Source organism: Zootoca vivipara, chromosome 4 (assembly GCF_965207765.1).
Source record: "Zootoca vivipara chromosome 4, rZooViv2.hap1.1, whole genome shotgun sequence".
NCBI lineage: Eukaryota > Metazoa > Chordata > Lepidosauria > Squamata > Lacertidae > Zootoca > Zootoca vivipara.
This window is the reverse complement of record NC_142587.1, coordinates 11,458,486-11,476,861: the sequence shown is the minus strand read 5'-3', so window position 1 is coordinate 11,476,861 and position 18,376 is coordinate 11,458,486. Positions and strand designations below refer to the sequence as shown.

Here is an 18,376-nt window from a genome sequence, read left to right as displayed (position 1 = left end):
GAATTGCATCACAACAATTCATATTTAGCACTGTAAATTAGGCATACAATCGTAAGAATTTGTGTAATTCTGTCCCTGAAGCTCCATCTGAAGCTGTTTCAATGAAAGACTCTATGGGAGCTTTATGCATGTGTTTATTTTTGACAATTGGGTATCTGCTATGAATTGCACATAGATATTTTAAAACGGTTAATGCAGCTGCATAAAAGCTTGTACGTAACACCTCTACTGTTGTTTTATCCATTCTCTAATAGGTCTTTGGAAAACTCATATCTGGAGATGCTGAGCCAACACCAGAACAAGAAGAAAAAGCTTTGCTGTCTTCACCTGAAGGAGAAGAAAAAGTACACAATGTATTTATTTGTATTCTATCATTACTATGATTCTAAAACTAGTAATGAAAGTTCTGTCAATCTCTGAGTTTTGCCATGTTGGACTGAATTCCCTTACCTAGATTTTCCTTTTAATTCAGTAGTGGTTTCGCCAAATTGCTAGTAGTGCTGAATGATTACATACATGATAGAAATATAGACTTTCTTTGGGATTACTTAACTTTCAACAATAGTCAGGGAATGTTTGGCAAGATTCATAGTAAGCCATTTATTTATTTCAGATACTTTGATTCACCAGTAATTGAACCTTGGAGCAGCCTCGCTATTAATTTTTTGTTCTGATTAACAGCCACTATTTAAAGTCCACGTCTACATCCCAGTTTCTTCTTAATTCTTGTTGCAAAAAGCAGTTCACTAGGAAGCCGATGCATGGAAGCACTATCTGCAAGTAAAGCAGATTGTTTTAACTTGCACAGTATTTTATTGCTTTAACAGTAGGAACTCCTGTGTCAATATCCAGGTCCTGCAAAAAGCAGCTACGATTCTTCTTGCCAGAAGGTCCTACATAAACAAATGCTCAATCATGTTACCATTTCCCAAAAAAGTAGAAGCAGAAGTCTCTGGCTGCAATAGCGACCCCCTTTACATGGGAGTACAGTTTCTTCTAAGTAGACATTATTAAAATGGCACTGTAATAAGTTTCTCCCAATGCAAAATTCTGTCTAATGTCGAAGTCATACTTGGAAGCTCAGTTCTTCATAGAGTATTAAACTCTTATGACAAAACCAGGACAGTACTATCTACAACTTCTTCTTTTTTAAGGGGGGAAAATGTGTGATGTGTATATATTCTTCAGCGAATTTATTTTGGCTAGGTATTCTGTTTTCGTAAATGCCAGCATATGTAAGGAAAGCAAAACTCTTCTAAGTTTCGTGTTACAAAAATCAAACCGTGGAACATATGCTCACATCAAATGTTAATGTTTCCCTCTAAAGGCAACTTCGGATGCAGACCTGAAAGAGCACATGGTTGGAATTATATTCAGCAGAAGTAAACTGACTAATTTGCAAAAGCAGGTTTGTTTTCTATAGTAGCCTTTTATAGTTTTGAGCATTCTACACACCCTTGGATATGTGGTCTCCAGGGCACAGGAGAGAAGGAGGTCTAGCATGGGAAGTGGCAGCCATTGGGGAGAGGAGGGCAGAAAGTGGTTGGGAGAAAGAAGGAGAGTTTGGTGGCTGCTGAGTGCTTTTTATCTTGGACATGTTAACTATCCCGCTTTTATGCAAAAGGGGTAAAGCAGGTTAGTTTTTTAAAAGAAGAAAATGCAAACTAGGACCTTCTGGAGATGTGAGCAGCAGAGCAATTCAAAAACGTTTTGGTAGGAGCCAGGTAATTTACTCAGCAGAAATTTAAACTTCTGTTTTGTGTTTTACAAATTAATTTAGGTCCTATTTATTGAGCGTCTGCAGATACACCACATACATGTGGCGATCTGAAAGAGCAAGCCGTGGACTTAACATGTAGAACATTTTGTGTCCGCTGAAGCCTATGCATGTGCAAACAGTCCCTTTCTTCATCAAATGACTTGGGCACAGTGTAATCCCGCAGAATGTTCTAATGTGGTGGGAAGGGCATAAGGCTTATTTTTGCACGGCATGATGTGCTTAAGGAATTTGATCATGGCATCACAATTAAAACACTGATGAGTTATAAATCAGCTTAATTGCACTGGAGTCACAAGATGGTTGATTGCAGTTAAATTACTTTCCCCTGTTTTCCCTGTGTTAGGTTTGTGCTCATATTGTACAGGCTATCCGAATGGAAGCAACTCGTGTTCGGGAAGAATGGGAGCATGCAATCTCTAGTAAAGAAAACGCAAACTCTCAGCCCAGTGATGAGGATGCCTCCTCTGATGCCTATTGTTTTGAGCTGCTCTCCATGGTGCTGGCACTGAGCGGTTCTAACGTAGGGCGTCAGTACTTGGCTCAGCAGCTGACGTTGCTTCAAGATCTCTTCTCGCTGCTCCATACTGCTTCTCCCAGGGTACAGAGGCAGGTTAGTGCAAAATGACATTTTTCATACGGTATAAAGAGGCACCGTGGTCAAATTTAGTTAGTTAAAGTTGTTTATCATGATCAATTGATACATTAACTCAGACACTGAAAACGTTGACTAACTTCCTGGGTGCTTCATCTAGGTGACCTCCTTACTTAGGCGTGTGCTGCCAGAAGTCACCCCTAGTCGCTTGGCTAGTATCATAGGAGTCAAGGCGCTGCCCCCAGCAGATATAAGCGATATCATTCATTCAACAGAGAAGGGAGATTGGAATAAGCTGGGCATCTTGGACATGTTCCTGGGTTGCATTGCCAAAGCACTCACTGTACAGCTGAAGGCCAAAGGAACCACTATAACTGGCACAGCTGGCACTGCAGCTGGCAAAGGAGTTACTACAGTTACATTGCCAATGATTTTCAATTCCAGGTTAGTACCGTAGATGTCGCACTCTTTTAATGTTCTTTCAATATCACAGCACAGGGAATTAAAATGCCCCCTTTCAAAATAGGACTGCCATACGTCTGGGAATTCCTGCACATCTCTTTTGGGGCTCCTACATGCCCATCAGGGGGGATTTTACATTTTAAAGCAAATGTCCTGGATTTTTTGGGTTTAATTTTGTGTGTTTGTGTGTGTGTGTGTGTGTCTGGTTCAGGCCTGGGCTCTGGTTCTGGTTCAGGTGACCCGGGTTTGGACTCAGCAGCGGTGGAGGGGCTATCGGACGATAGCCCTAAAAAAAAAGCTCAACAACCTTTGGTGCCCAAATTTTTACCCTTTGAAATAGGGCAACCTGATTTTAAAAACATGTCAAACATTGTGTTCTTGAAGACTGCAAAATGCATTTTATTTCAACTTTGTATTCTCAGGTTCTTTCTAACGCTAATTTTATACATATATATGTTTGCTTGTTTCTCTTTCCAGCTATCTTCGACGTGGTGAAAGCCACTGGTGGATGAAGGGCTCAACACCAACACAGATTTCAGAGATCATTATTAAGCTCATTAAAGACATGGCTGCCGTAAGCTTCCAGCATCTTAGTGTACAGCGCTGCTCTTGTGCTGAATTGGTCTCTGCACCCTTCTTCCCCTGCACTGAGATTTCATTTTAATTTCAGAAAGCATTATTTTCTCCCTGCATGTAAGGACCACATCAGATGGGAATAGAGCTCCACCTAGTGGTAGCATGCAGAATTCACTGTTTTCCATCATCCCATGGGTGAATATCACCACCTAGCACCCAAGGCAGGCAATGTTCAGTGTGCAGCTCCCCTGCCCCCACCAATACCTTGCTTTCCCCCCTTGCTTTTTCGGTCAAGCTTTTTCCTTTCTGAGCTCTCTGCCTTGCTAACAGAGCAAAGCCTGCTCAGTGCAGACTCCAGAAAGGTAAAGTTGGTCTCGCTGGGGCAATTCGGATATATGCATTTTTGCATATACATGGCATCCCTGGAATGTAACCCCCGCGCGAGATGCAATCGTTCTGCAGTTTTTATGTACATTTCTGCACAGTGCATTATATTAGGGCTCGGTCTAAGTTGTGTCTCTTCCACAGGGTCACTTGTCTGAAGCTTGGTCCCGTGTGACGAAAAACGCTATAGCTGAAACAATAATTGCATTGACCAAAATGGAAGAAGAATTCAGGTCACCAGTGCGTTGCATTGCAACAACCAGGGTAAGAGCAGTGGGTTATTCTGTTACACATTGTATCTTGCTTATTGGAGAGGTTTCTCCAGGAACATCTACACGTACCTGGGTTAGCCACCTAAGGTTTTTGTGTCTTGTGTTTGGTTTATTTGTGTGGGCTATTGTTTTTTCCTTGAGTAAATTGTATTTCTTGATATATATCATCTGCACATGAATAATGATAATCTTTAAAGGAGAAACACTGATAATAACAAAAGCATCTGATTATTTTTACTGCTGCAGCACTTTTCTGTTATATTCCCATTGCTAACAAATTTGATTTTCCTCCAAGTACATATCTGCTGCGAATTGTGTTCTGTGTGTAAATATTAGAGTTTGAAAAAGCTACTACTTCTGCAAAGATAGTGCTTTGTATACGAAAAGGGAATTATCAGTTTTAATAGCTGCACAACATTGCTGAATCTCTCATCCCGCCATCCCCTCCTTTTGTTCAAACTTTTTGTTGACCATAAATTCAGTATTTCACAGAGGAATGAAGATATATATATAAACTTCACACAGTTTAATAAGAGGCAACTTAGTTGTGTACGCATGACTGAATGATATTTTTGAAAAGGAGATGACATTGGTTGCAGAGAAAACAAAAACCTCTTTAGAATAGTACTATATTTCCTAAATTTCTAAAATAAGTGCTCATCAGGCATGGTGTGAGGTACATAATATATAAGATGTTCACAATATATTCTGGATGCCTTTTACAAAAAGCTTATGCTGGGTTTTAAAAAATCTTAACTGTCCATTAATCTTTTTGCTGAACTTTTATTATATGTTGCTAGAGAAAATGAACAGTTTGAAGATGGTTATGTTCAAGTCATCAATATCAACTCATTGTTTAATTCCTAGGACTAATATGGCTTAACATACTCTTAAAATGTTTTGATTTTGTCCTCTTTTTTAATAGCTGTGGCTGGCTCTTGCATCCCTTTGTGTGCTTGATCAGGACCATGTAGACAGACTTTCCTCTGGAAGATGGATGGGAAAGGATGGGCAGCAAAAACAAATGGTAAGGAATAGGTAGCAACAAACTTTGCAGGAAACACAAACTTCAACTTTTCAATAAATCCTTAGTTTATCTACTACTGTGCAGAACTTGCAATGTGAACAGTTACGCATGTGCTTTATGGCTTTTCTTGTGCCCACTAAGTGTTCCTGCAGTTCCTGCAGCAACTCAGCCGGTTGCTTGGTAATCTGTCACTTGTTGGAGAAGTTTTGTGCACTTTTTATTTACTTTTGTTTAAAGGGGCTGATGAGAGACACTGGGTACAATCTTACAATGACACCCCAAGAATAAAAGGCTGGAAAGAAGGGTGGGGGAAGATCCCCTCTCCACCTTTACCAGCAGGACTACATTTATTATATTTTTGAAGCCACTGATTCCTATTAATGCCAGTTTATGCTCCTAGTGAGTGGTTTTCAACTTCCCTGTTAAGGAGATCATTGATGGAAGACAAGCTTCTCTGAAAGACAGTCTTTTTTTAGTCTTCTCTAGCACTCTATTCAAATAGCAGTCCTGGGTCACAACTAGGATTGTTCTTGGTATCACTTAATGCTCTTGCTCTCATTTTGAAAAGACATCTCTCATATTCTGCACATGAACATTTTGTTCTTTCCCCCCATCAGCCTATGTGTGATAACCATGATGATGGAGAAACTGCTGCAATCATCCTCTGTAATGTCTGTGGGAACCTCTGTACCGATTGTGATAGATTCCTCCATCTCCATCGGCGAACAAAGTCTCATCAGAGACAGGTAAAGTGTGATGTTTTCATCCTCCCAGGGTGAAATGCTGTTGTAGAAACATAGATCCATATGTACAAATATCAGCAGAGATTGTATCTTTGAATGATCTTTGATTTTGTCAGTTTAATATGTGTTTGGCCAAATCTGACAGGTATTCAAAGAGGAGGAGGAAGCGATCAAGGTTGATCTTCATGAAGGTTGTGGTAGGACCAAACTGTTCTGGCTGATGGCTCTTGCGGACTCTAAAACCATGAAGGCTATGGTAGAGTTCAGAGAACAAACAGGTAGGATGTATTTTCATATATCACTTGGATAGTTAGGATAATATAAATCCCTAATATGAGATGAAAAGTTCCGTTGACTTTCTATAAAACATGGGTTTATTAATTTACTAAGAAACTCCTAGGTCTCCATTATGCACAGTTTTAACTGGATCGTCAACTCAAGCAGCAGAACTTTTTTATATAAAGCAAACATGCTGCTTAGTACTCAGCTAAGCTGAAGAGCTGATCCTAACACTTGCAGAGGTCTGCATACTACCGAAGCAAAATAAATGATAAAATAAATAAAAATGGAAGGAGAGATAATTTGTATGTGCTTAATTTGCATCATTTGCACAAGACTTGGTAATAGAAGTTGGGTTGATAATGTCCAATTTAAAAAAATATAAATTCTTATCACTATCCCTATCAATATTAATATTATGAGCCCTTGATGTAATGATGATAACACTTATTTCTGACTCTACTTATTTCTGATTTCAGTGGAAAGCACTTCTTTTGCAGAAGGTTTAAGCTCGGGTCCATGCAGAATGTTCCAAGCAGTAGATGAGGCAGGAGTGGTGAATTATACATGTCCCACCTCTGCCACCTTCAGGGCCACCAACTGCCATCATAATTGTGGCTGCCCAGCTGCCGCCGTGCTCTGGTTTTCTTTCCCTTCCCCACCCCTCCATTCCTTGTTTTGAGTCATCGTGGTTGAGGTCATCATGTTGCTGCCATTTTTTTCCAGAGCACCAAATTACTGTTTAAAGTAAATGTAAAGCTTTAAAGTAGCATAAAAGAAGGATGCACAGGGTGGGTTACACCACCGCTCGTGTCAGGAAGAAATGTCTGCAACAGAGAGGCAGGGGAGGACAAGGGGGATGAAGTTGTTGGGATTAGGAGGAGGAATCGTGATGCAGTCTCATGTAGCGCATTGTCCTGTCCTAGGCCTGGTCTCAAGTTCAGTCTCTGCCACCTCCCAGTGAAAATTATCTCAGAGAGCGAGGCTGTTTTCACTTTCATACCTGTAGATTCTTTTACTTTGCAATAGCTAGCTTTCCATAATAGCTGTATGTACAATGCCTGTTCCTTCTGGTAAAATGGTTAACACTCGCCTTGGCAATAATAAGGGGAAAGAAGACATTAGGCAAAGAGTACTAACTTTGTGCCCCATTGTTGGTCTAGGCAAACCCACTACAAGCAGCTCTGAAGCATGCCGTTTTTGTGGCTGCAGAAACGGAACAGAATTATCAGCAGTGGGCAGCGTCTGTTCTGATGCCGATTGCCAGGTCTGTGTAAACTGTTGAATCTTTCCACCCCATTACATGAGTGCGTGAGGCAAGCTATTTATAAGTGACACGTTATTTTGATTCTGTAATGTGAGAGCTCATCCGCAGGTTGCACACACACACACACACAAGAAAAACACAACAACCTGCTTCTTTGTTGCAAAACATCTTTGCTGAAACTTTCACACCTTTCTGTATGTGCATTTGCAAGGGTTGCAGGTAGTGGATAGGAGAATTTTGGCAGAAAGGGTGGGGAATGCTTTAGTACTCCCACTGTCATCCTCCAAATTACCCTTTTCTGAACCTGCTTTGATGTAATTCTGGCAGCTCATTTCTTTATCTTGCATCCATTTTTCTGTATTGTGTAGCTGAGCTCTAAGAGCTTAGTGCTTCAGTTAGTTTGGCAATGAAAGCTGTACCAGAAATGGACATTTTGTGCCAAGCGTGCTGAAAAGATAACAGAAAGAGGGTGGAGACATTGTTTAGTACTTTCTAATAATTTATTTGGGCAGTAACATTCGTTAGACAAGAAAGGTCTGAATTTTCTTTCTTGGAAGATTTTAAAGGGGGTCTGGATGAGCATTTAGGGCACAACTTAGTAAAAAGTGAGATATCCTTTTGAGCTACTTCTTTTAGATCATCAAGAAGCACCGAGAGAGAACAGTACTGTTCCAAAAGCCCCTTTTTGAATAGGTTCCCCTCCTTTTCAGTTTGCAACAGAGGGATTTTTCAAGCAGTGGGAAGGGAATGAAATGCATGCAGAACTGAAAGAAGGAAGTGCACAGGTGATAAATAATCCCCTCCTTCCAGATCTTGCCTTCTTCCATCATTCTTGTTTACTCACACACCTGCCTGGTACAGCTCTCCTTCCCCATGTAAAGGGAAGAAGAAATTACCTCATTGGCCTGAATATAAGCCACACTTTCCAAATTCCGACCGTGAAAAGTTAAAGTGCAGCTTATATTCGCAACCTTATGATATCGCTGCTGAAACAGCTGCCCACAAGGGCCGTCAGGGGTGTGAGCCTTTTTTTAAACCCCCCCCCCCAATTTTAAAGGTGCGGCTTATTTGAAGGTGTGGCTTATATTTGGGCCAGTACTGAACTGACTCATACTGAGTCAGTAAGGCAGCTACAATTACTACTGCTGTTACCTGTTAAATCTGTAGCAAGACTTTTTCTCCTCTCTGCAAAGTTGAAATTGTTGGCTCCAACCACCTGATAGTTTATAATGTTAGTTTGCATCTTTTTTTAATAGGAGTACGCTAAGATAGCTTGCAGCAAGACTCATCCTTGTGGTCACCCCTGTGGCGGTGTCAAGAATGAAGAGCATTGCTTGCCCTGTTTGCATGGTTGCGATAAGAGCACCACAACCCTTAAACAAGATGCTGATGACATGTGCATGATTTGTTTCACGGAGGCACTTTCGGCAGCACCAGCTATTCAGGTTTGAATGTTGTGTTTAATATACAAAAACTCTAGCTAATTCTCAAAGGTTCCTAGTTAATCAGCAGGGAGCAACTTTGTAGAAATCATGTTTATGCCAGCATGTAAACTATGAACTATTTAGAGCTGCTATTTTTGTGCTGCTTTTCCAGGTGGTGTTAATTGCTAATAATTTCTGATACAAGCATTTCTGCTGTTCTAATTCCCAGAGCATTGCCACCTGCTTTGGTTCCAAGTTGTATTTGTACTGCTCAGATGCTTAGTAGGTGGTCTTCCTTTGTCAAGTTTATCCAGTGCTGAAATTTACCCTAATGATCGGTTCAACCCCATTCCAAGTGTGCTTTATCAAGTCACCTAGTTAATGCCTTGAGTTATCTCATATGGATGGTCTCTATCGTGAATTCACAATCCTCGACTCTGCTTCTGATCAGTTTTTATTCCAAATGTCTGGCTTCTGTGCCAAATTGCATGTGCTCTTCACAAGCTTTTTCTAATTTAAGTCAGTTTAAGCAGCTGTTGGATCTTTTAATCCTAGCTCTATGTTCTGAATAATTATAATGCAGTGTTTTATTAGTTGTATTTATTTACATTATCTACAATGTTCTTCTAACAACTATCTTGTAATTATCTACTGTGTGAGTTCCAATTATGTCTGCAGGTTTGAGCATAATGTGCTAGCCTAGTGTGGCTTCCTGTTTCTCCCTTCCATCCCCACACTTCAAGGTCTGCTTCAGAGGGTCTTCAACCCTCTGGAACATATTTTGAGTGTACATAGGTGGCTGGAGAGGAGAAACCAGAAGTTATGTTGTACTAACAGACGCCCATTCACACTGTGTTGGGTATCACCCATTTTTTCTTACTGTATAATCAGAGTAAACAATTTTTTCCTGATTTGCAGTTTGTCTGCTTTAAGGCAAAGCTTAATATTCTGATGTGTTTACCAGGGATTATTTCTGTTAATGTATTGATAAATCTTCCTCTTTACAGTTGGACTGTAGTCATATTTTCCATTTGCAATGCTGTTGTCGAGTTTTAGAAAACAGATGGCTTGGGCCACGGATAACATTTGGGTTTATGTCCTGCCCTATTTGCAAGGTGAGCAAACGGTCAAGCGCTATATCAATACCTTGAGAAACAAACCATATTGAAGGGCCAAGAAATGTGCTCATCCGATTTTCAGGATTGAAATCAATGTGAAATTGATAATCTTTAAGAACATTACTAGGAAAGTACTAAGGACTTGATTGAAATTCTAAATTATTGATTTGCATGCTATAAACTTCATGGGAATTTAAGAAACAATTGGTGTGTCTGATAGAAAATAACCTCCAAAATAACTTTGTGCAACAGTTATGTCTCTGGACCATTACAGTAAGTGTTAACTGCTCAAGTTAGCAGTGTATGCAAAGTGTGTGTGATTTGGAAGAATTAAATGGGGAACAATTAGTGATTTAACATAATATAACAGGAAGGAGCACCCTGTGAAGGAAATGTGAAACAAATTGCACATTTTGAACAATGGAAATCACTGACATGTTTCAGTCACACCAGTAATATAAGTATCAAAAAACACACACAACTGAGTTATTGTGCTGAGGCTTTTAAATACTGTACATTAAAATAATTCTGGTTAGGGAATAAACAATATTTTCTCGCCTTTCTGCTTTTGTATACTTGCTGTTAACAAATGTCATGCTAAACATCAATGGGTGATTTCTCATTTTATTTATCAGCAGCAATTATTTGCCACCCAATAACAAGGCTTTCTGGGTGACTCACAACAACAATCAGAAACAAACAAATCAAAACCATAAAACTAAAATATAGAATACAGCATAAACACAACATCAAAGAATAAAACCAGTACAGCAAGCTTCTCAGCAGATCTTGAACATTTTAGGAGTTATTCTAAAAACAGTTACAGCACTAAAATGTTTTTTAAAAGGCTGGAAAAATACAAAGTACTTCCCTGGGCACTTAAAGGGCCGCAATGTAGGCACCAGATATTCCTTAACCAGGGCGTCATCACTGAAAAGGCCCTCTCGACAGGAGTGATGAGAGTCTTACCATGTTGGTCAATAGGCATCTTGCTATTTAAAATGGATGTGTGTGAACCTTTGGTTTTCATTAGTTATATGCCAGATAAAAATCTTCATTTTTGCCAAATGCTTGTTTACAAAATGCTTATTTTTTTTACCTCCTCTTTTTTGTGGGTTTCTAACAGAACAAAATCAATCATACAGTATTAAAGGACTTGCTTGATCCAATCAAGGAGCTCTATGAAGATGTGAAGAGGAAAGCACTGATGAGACTGGAGTATGAAGGACTGCACAAAAGCGAGGCCATCACAACACCCGGGGTTCGGTTTTACAATGACCCTGCTGGCTTCGCTATGAACAGATATGCTTATTATGTTTGCTACAAATGCAAAAAGGTATGATTTTTGGGGCCTAGGTCCATTGTTCAGATTAACCAGATTAGGAAATTGCTGAGGTGCTGGTATGGGTCTGCAGCCCTAGGTGAGTTAGGGATGTTCCCTGCATGAGAGGACAGGCTCTGGTGGACTGAGCAGATGAGACCTAACAGTGGGCCCAGTGGTTCAGAAGGCGGTTTCTGCACATGCTGTAGAGGGAAGTGAGGGGAAGATGGGACTCGTCAATCAGGAAAGGTAGCCCATCTAGGAGAAGGATGATTCTGATCCTAAACCTCTGCTGCCTTGTGGCTACACTCATTTGTGAGAAAGGCTTTTGAAGTAAACACTGGGGAACAATCTGTACCTGCTGCCTTGCAGGAGATCTTCGGGGGAAGAAAAGGCAAAGGAGTAAGCCCTACAGAAATCTGTAGTGGAGTCCTTAAAACGGTTAGATGGTGTCTTGTATGCCTCCTTCCAGCAACTCCTGCAGCCAAGCTGGTGCCAGCTGCATTGCTTTGCTTTCCTCTGGGCCACATCAGCCAGGCCGAGAGTGGGGTCCTGTCATCTGGCCAGCCCAGGACCCCCATACACACTGCCCAGGAGAGGTCACTTCGGTGCTGCAAAAAATTCTGTCAGTTGTGCCAGAAATAGATATAATCTTCCATGCATGGTAAAAAGCTGATCTAAACTCTGTAAAAATATTTTAGAACATAATTCCATTATTGCACCTTTTCAATTCCAGCTTTATTTTTGAAATAAGCATTTAAAAGACTTGCAGCCCTCTACTGGTAATTTTCTATTAATAATGTAAACTTCAGCAGTTCTCTTTTCTTCAGCTCCTGGTTACATGCACCTCCTCTTTCTGAACAGTGACATCTTTTGGGGGACATTTTTTAGGAAGGGAGAATTGACTAGAGGAAGTAAGCAAGAACTCTTTCTTCCAGCATGTGGAGGGGCCACTCGTTTCCCATTCATGCTCTGTTTCTTATGAAACTACATCCTGACTACTTGCTATCCCTGACAAACCCCATCCCCCACCCCAAAACAAGGATGTTGAAATGTAGAAACACTCTGCTTTAATTGTTAGCACATCCGAAATTAGCCAGGTAAATATAAGACTTCTCCAGTAGTGAACCACCCTTCTGCTTGAGATCTATACTGCAGGTGGAAAACACATGGAAAAATATTGTTATATACTAATAACATTTCATCTGTTCCTCTTTGCAAATCAATATACTTCTGAGATGCTGTAAATGAACTGTACTGTCTTCAGTTTTCCATGTCCTGATAGTCTTTTTTATGTTTTCCCTCTTAGGCCTATTTTGGTGGAGAAGCACGTTGTGACGCTGAGGCTGGCCAGGGAGATGACTATGATCCCAGAGAGCTCATCTGTGGTGCCTGCTCTGATGTTTCACGGGCTCAGGTTGGAAAACACTTTTGCTTTGATTTTTTTAAAACAACAACAACAAACAAATGTACAAAGCGAAACACCTTTTAACTCATGCTAGTTAGCTTAACCTGTGATTTCCCCCCTTTCTTCACAGATGTGTCCTAAACATGGTACAGATTTTCTAGAGTACAAATGCCGTTATTGCTGCTCAGTGGCTGTGTTTTTTTGCTTTGGGACAACCCATTTTTGCAATGCTTGTCATGATGACTTCCAAAGAATGACTAGCATTCCTAAAGAAGAACTTCCACATTGTCCTGCAGGTAACATTTTAAAGTGGTCGTTAAAGGTATCTTGGAATAGCTTTAAACTCTTGGAAAAGTAGGTAGCATGCCAGATAGTCTTTAAGCAGGATCTGCTACAACATAGCTCTTCCAGATGAGTTTTACAAACGTATTTTTCTTTCCATAGATTAGTATTTCCAGTTCAGATTTTCATAATTATGTTCAGTTTCATGCATGGAGGCAGAGTTATTGAAAATAATATCAGATGTTTTATTCCCCCAAATAAGCAAAGCATTAAAACCAGTAGCAAAATGGTCCCCTCCCTTCTCAAACAAATTTCACAGTACCTTTTGGTACATGGATGAAGAAAATGAATTACAAACATCCTATAATGTGTGCTCAGTGTTCCTGGGTCAAGAAAACCAGGGTGGGTGGGTAACGTAAATCCTTTTGGAAGCCATAAATTCAATGTTGAGTTTTTCTTAGTCTCCAAGACCTCAAAGTATATACTTTTTGTGGTTCCCTTCAACTCCTTTCTGACAAGAGGTTCGTGTTAAATGGGTGTTAAAGTTTTGCATGTCACCTGATTTGTTAAAGTGTTCCATTTTTACTCATGCCAGGTGATTCTTACAGCTTTCTTTCTACAAGAAGAGAGGCACCATGTACAATATGGTCAGATCTCTCTCTCAATTTGGTTGGGTGGGTGGGTTACCTTTAGCATAAAGATTTGAACCCTTCAGTGGTGTAGCTTTATAAATTTCTAGGTGTTTTACAGATTTTGTTTAGTCTTCTTAAACTTTTTTGCAGGTCCCAAGGGCAAGCAGCTTGAAGGAACAGAATGTCCCCTTCATGTAGTCCATCCACCTACTGGCGAGGAATTTGCACTAGGCTGTGGCGTCTGCAGAAATGCACATACTTTTTAGTCCATAGTCCTTTTATTTGCCAGAGCAAAGCTGCTGTCATCCCACAAGTGTCCTGAGTTCATTATAAACTACAATTAAAATGAGGATGGGACCATTTGATAACACAGGAAAAAGGAACATAATACGGGAAGATGGATGCCAAATACCATGTACATAATCCTTGCTTTGGGGGAAATGACATTTATAACCCAAGACATCAAAACTTGTGAGGTGTTTGCATGTGGCCATTACGTGCATCAGCTACAAAGCATTGGACACTTGCAAATAAATAATTGCTGTCAAAGAGGCTCTGTTTCCGTGGACTCCAAATGATGCTGGATATCAGATGAAGAAAAAGTTGATTATTGTATACTGACTTTTTTGTAATCCTGTACAATTGTAACTGCATCACGGGTAGGGGTGGAAAAAGGAATATTCTGGTTTATTTCTTAGACTGTTATTAAAGTGTTAGGAAGGCATAAATGTAACCAGTATCACGCTGTATATATAAAATATCAATGTTTGTCCTGTATAAGAATTACTAAATTGTAAACAGCAGTTTCATTTAAACTTCTGGGTTATGTTTGAGCCTGAAATTTTAATGAAGTGCAATACTGAGTGTGCCTCATATCTTGCAGCTGTAAACATAATGGAATGTACATGTCAATAAAGCCGCTGTACATTTTTATACAGTGAAAGTCTAATGAATGTGAAAGAACTTTTATTTGGGAGTGGAAACTCTTAAACGTATCAAAAATGAATTTATTTGAAGGGCGTTCTTACTAAGGTAAGAAAACACTTCTGTTTTCCTTATCCATTTTGACACAGCTCTTTAGCAAATAAAACACGCTCCTTTTCAGTCTAGAAAAAAACACACCCTTTATCATTTTATACCACAAAACCTCCTACCCTGCTGTGTCCTGAGTTGTTTGGGTTCGTCTTCTGAAATGAAGTTGTTTTAGGGCCAATGTGTATGCAATCGATAACTGTACAAAGTTTGTAAAAGAACAGAGAGCCATGAAATTCTTGCTGTTGTACTCTCTTAAGGGGGTGCTGTGTAATTATTGTAAATTACCCCCTCCCACAACCCCCCCTCCACCAAAAAACCCTTTTTTATCAGTTCACTCATAGAGTATTCCTGGAGTCATAACCCCACTCATCTTCCCACTCAATGTTCAAAATGCTCAGTTGGTAGAGCATGAGACTCTTAATCTCAGGGTCCTGGTTTCAAGCTCTACTTTGGGCAAACAGATTCCTGTATTGTAGAGGGTTGAACTAGATCAGCGTTTCTCAACCGCTGTTCCGCGGCACACTAGTGTGCCGCGAGACGCTGGCTGGTGTGCCGCGACGTGCGGCGACGAGAAGGGCGATTTGCATTGTCACGTGCCTGGCGGCCGTCAATAAACAGCACTGACCCGCCGGAAAGGAAGCCGGCCGGGTAACGACGCGGGCATAGCTGCCAAGTTCTCCCTTTTTTAAAGGGAAATTCCCTTATGCTGAATAGGCTTCCTCGCGAGAAAAGGGAAAACTTGGCAGCTATGGACGCGGGGCGAGCGCAGCTCTCAACAGCCACCACCACGGGAGGGTGGTTTTAGACAAACTTAAAGAAGCTGGCTGGATGAGCTCAACCTGAAAATTGCTGAGAAAAGGATTGTGCTGGCAGAGAAATCAGCAGCTTGTGAAGCCTTATTACAGGAGATTGCAACCAACACAGCAATTGGCAAGTGTTTCTTACAGTCATAATTATATAGTCAATATAGGGCGGCACAGAGTTAAATTTTTTAACTTTTTAAATGGTGGTGTGCCTCGTGATTTTTTTCATGGAACAAGTGTGCCTTGGCCCAAAAAAGGTTGAGAAACACTGAACTAGATGACCGTCATGGTCTACAAATCTCTGATTCTCCAGGATGCTTGTATTCCTCCGGTGCATGTCAGGCACTCTGGAAACTACATCAGACGCCCATGATGTTTTAATGTACTTTTAATCTTTTGTTGGAAGCCGCCCAGAGTGGCTGGGGAAACCCAGCCGGATGGGCGGGGTATAAATAAAAAATTATTATTATTATTATTATTAAGCATCCTAGGTACAAATTAATGGGATGTTATTCCAGAGTGCCTGAAATCAACAAGAGGAAGTTGAGCACTCTGGAAAGACATTATTACTTTTTTGCTATGTCCATAAACTTTGCTAGGAATGAACAAAGTGCTGTCCCTAATTGTTGTTCTGGGAGCCTGGCAACTGGCTGGTTCTTCCCAGTTTATTTCTGATGGAAAATCCAGATTTGGATATTGGACAGCATCAGTGGAGGCTGGTTCACTGTAGCATAACCTGTTGAAAATGTCAAGCATTTAAACAAAAATTGCTCCTCAAAACCACACACACTTTCCTGTCTCATACTTTCTGGAATTTACTGAGGCATTTCTGTCAATTGGTTTCCTGCACCACTCAGTCAATCCTAATCGAAAAGTATAGCTGAGACAAAGAGGTCCTTTCCATGTGTCTAAGCAGAAAAACTATGTGGCTGAGCCAACTATTGGAAAGTCAGCCCTAGTAGGAAGGCTCTCCATCTGTTGTTATGAGGCAGATATGGGAAAAATCAGGACTGCACCAAAAACAGCCAAATGTGGTAGTATTAGACCAGGCACCCCCAAACTTCGGCCCTCCAGATGTTTTGGACTACAATTCCCATCATCCCTGACCACTGGTCCTATTAGCTAGGGATCATGGGAGTTGTAGGCCAAAACATCTGGAGGGCCGCAGTTTGGGGATGCCTGTATTAGACTATCGGGATTATACATTGGTTCTGTGCATGCTCACAGCTCTTTTTCTGAAGGGCAGAGAAAACAACAGGGAGTGTTTCCTACTGAAGAGTGCTTTTTGTGTTTAGCATTTGTTTTGTGCACTTGCAAGAGAGCAAGCAAGCAACAGTGAATCTCTATTATTATCATTTTTACTTAATAGTTTGCATTTATTTTGAACTGGAATTGTGAGGAGAAAGATAGGATGGCGTTGGGAAGGGCCATAGCTCAGTGATAGGTCCCGGGTTCAGTTCCTGACATTGGGTTGGGGAAGAGACACCTATGTGAAATTCTGAAGAGATGCTGCCAGTAAGTTTAGACAATACTGAACTAGGTGGACCAACGGTCTGATTCTGTATAAGGCAACTTCCTATGTTCTTATGCCTGGTGCGTATTGCAGCAAACACTGTATTAATCAATTCTCTACACTTGCTCATTAAAACCTGCAGCATATGCTGAGTGAAGCAAGGCAGGCAAGGTAGATCTGAGCCACATGCAATCCCAGAGTATTTCCAGGAAAGGTGTGTGGATGTGCTTCCAACAAGCCCATTCCGTAGCAGTGGATATATTTTGGAACACACACAAATGGAGGAAAGTTCTGTCACTGTTGTTTCTGGCTTCTTATGTGAGCTGGTCAGTGAATCTCTACAATGAAAATTTGGGCTCTGTCTCTGAGCCTGTCTTCCGAAACCTGGAAGATATTTTCTCCAAATTCAGACACAGCAGAGGCTGATCATGATCAGTCTGGTGTGATGAACTCCACACATGAGCAGAGATTACGACTTCACATTTCTGGGACTGAGCCATGCATTTCAAATATCTTCTGCTGTGCTCTGATGTGGCCTTATTCAAACATAACCATTATTTTTGTATATTGGCTGGAATACTTTGTTCTTTTAATTTAAAAAGTGTTTGGATAATGAATAAATTGATTCTTTTGGGGGGTGGGGAGCTGCACACAACTGGAAGCAAGCTTTCCTCACATTGTAAAAGCTTTTGCTGTGTTTAGCGTAGATGTAAATGATACATGAATTCAAAGATTATACGACTTAATTTCTAAACACTGTCTTGAGTCAAATGTGTCTGAAAAAATGACACTTGGTCCCACATACATGAAAGCTCTTCCATTGATGTTGCAGAAAATAACTGATTTTTTTTTAGAGACAACTAACTGCACTCTGCACATGTGTCGTGGCACTTTTCTTAAATATGCAAGCCATATTTTGTAGTGGAAGCATCAAGGTTAAGAACTGCATAGTCAAAACGTTACCAGCTACCACTGGGGTAGGGCTCTGCAGATCTTGAACGTGTAACTTGGTTCTATTTCTTTCTTTTTTAACTTAATCTATATATATAATTTCAAAATAAGAATTTTAAAAATCCCCACAATTCTTTCACAGAAACCAACAGGGACATTGCAAGCGCTTTCAACCTAGGAAGCAACATTGGTCCTCTAGTTGGGCTCCTATGTTAGGCAGCCGAATGTCCACACCTCTCCTTCGCATGATTATTATTTTGTAATGATAATGATTTCCCTGGTGGTCTAGTGGTTAGGATTCGGCGCTCTCACCGCCGCGACCCGGGTTCGATTCCCGGTCATGGAACACTTCTTGGGACCCAGGTGGTGCTGTGGGTTAAACCACTGAGCCTAGGGCTTGCTGATCAGAAGGTCAGAGGTTTGAATCCCTGTGACGGGGTGAGCTCCCGTTGCTTGGTCCCAGCTCCTGCCAACCTAGCAGTTCGAAAGCACATCAAAATGCAAGTA

General features: G+C 40.7%; 1 protein-coding gene and 1 non-coding gene across 31 annotated transcripts in view; both read left to right on the top strand.

Annotated features, from left to right (window-relative positions):
* The window catches only part of MYCBP2 (MYC binding protein 2), a 130,829-nt gene extending 116,313 nt beyond the window's left edge, over positions 1–14,516 (top strand). For 26 of the 30 annotated variants that reach the window (XM_060273333.2, XM_060273339.2, XM_060273338.2 and 23 more), the window contains 16 exons: positions 255–353; positions 1,328–1,408; positions 2,124–2,390; positions 2,533–2,816; positions 3,312–3,408; positions 3,939–4,058; positions 4,992–5,093; positions 5,711–5,839; positions 5,982–6,114; positions 7,279–7,382; positions 8,639–8,827; positions 9,814–9,921; positions 11,051–11,260; positions 12,555–12,662; positions 12,784–12,949; positions 13,718–14,516. In XM_060273333.2, the coding sequence (XP_060129316.2) occupies positions 255–353; positions 1,328–1,408; positions 2,124–2,390; positions 2,533–2,816; positions 3,312–3,408; positions 3,939–4,058; positions 4,992–5,093; positions 5,711–5,839; positions 5,982–6,114; positions 7,279–7,382; positions 8,639–8,827; positions 9,814–9,921; positions 11,051–11,260; positions 12,555–12,662; positions 12,784–12,949; positions 13,718–13,833 (2,313 nt within the window). In that variant the 3' untranslated portion in view covers positions 13,834–14,516. The remainder of the gene's footprint in view (positions 1–254; positions 354–1,327; positions 1,409–2,123; positions 2,391–2,532; positions 2,817–3,311; positions 3,409–3,938; positions 4,059–4,991; positions 5,094–5,710; positions 5,840–5,981; positions 6,115–7,278; positions 7,383–8,638; positions 8,828–9,813; positions 9,922–11,050; positions 11,261–12,554; positions 12,663–12,783; positions 12,950–13,717) is intronic. The other 4 variants (XM_088667505.1, XM_088667504.1, XM_060273335.2 and 1 more) reach the window with 3 other exon arrangements.
* Positions 14,517–18,143: 3,627 nt separating this feature from the next.
* Positions 18,144–18,215, top strand: TRNAE-CUC (transfer RNA glutamic acid (anticodon CUC)). The gene has a single exon. It is a non-coding gene; the product is annotated as a tRNA-Glu (tRNA).
* Positions 18,216–18,376: the final 161 nt, after the last annotated feature.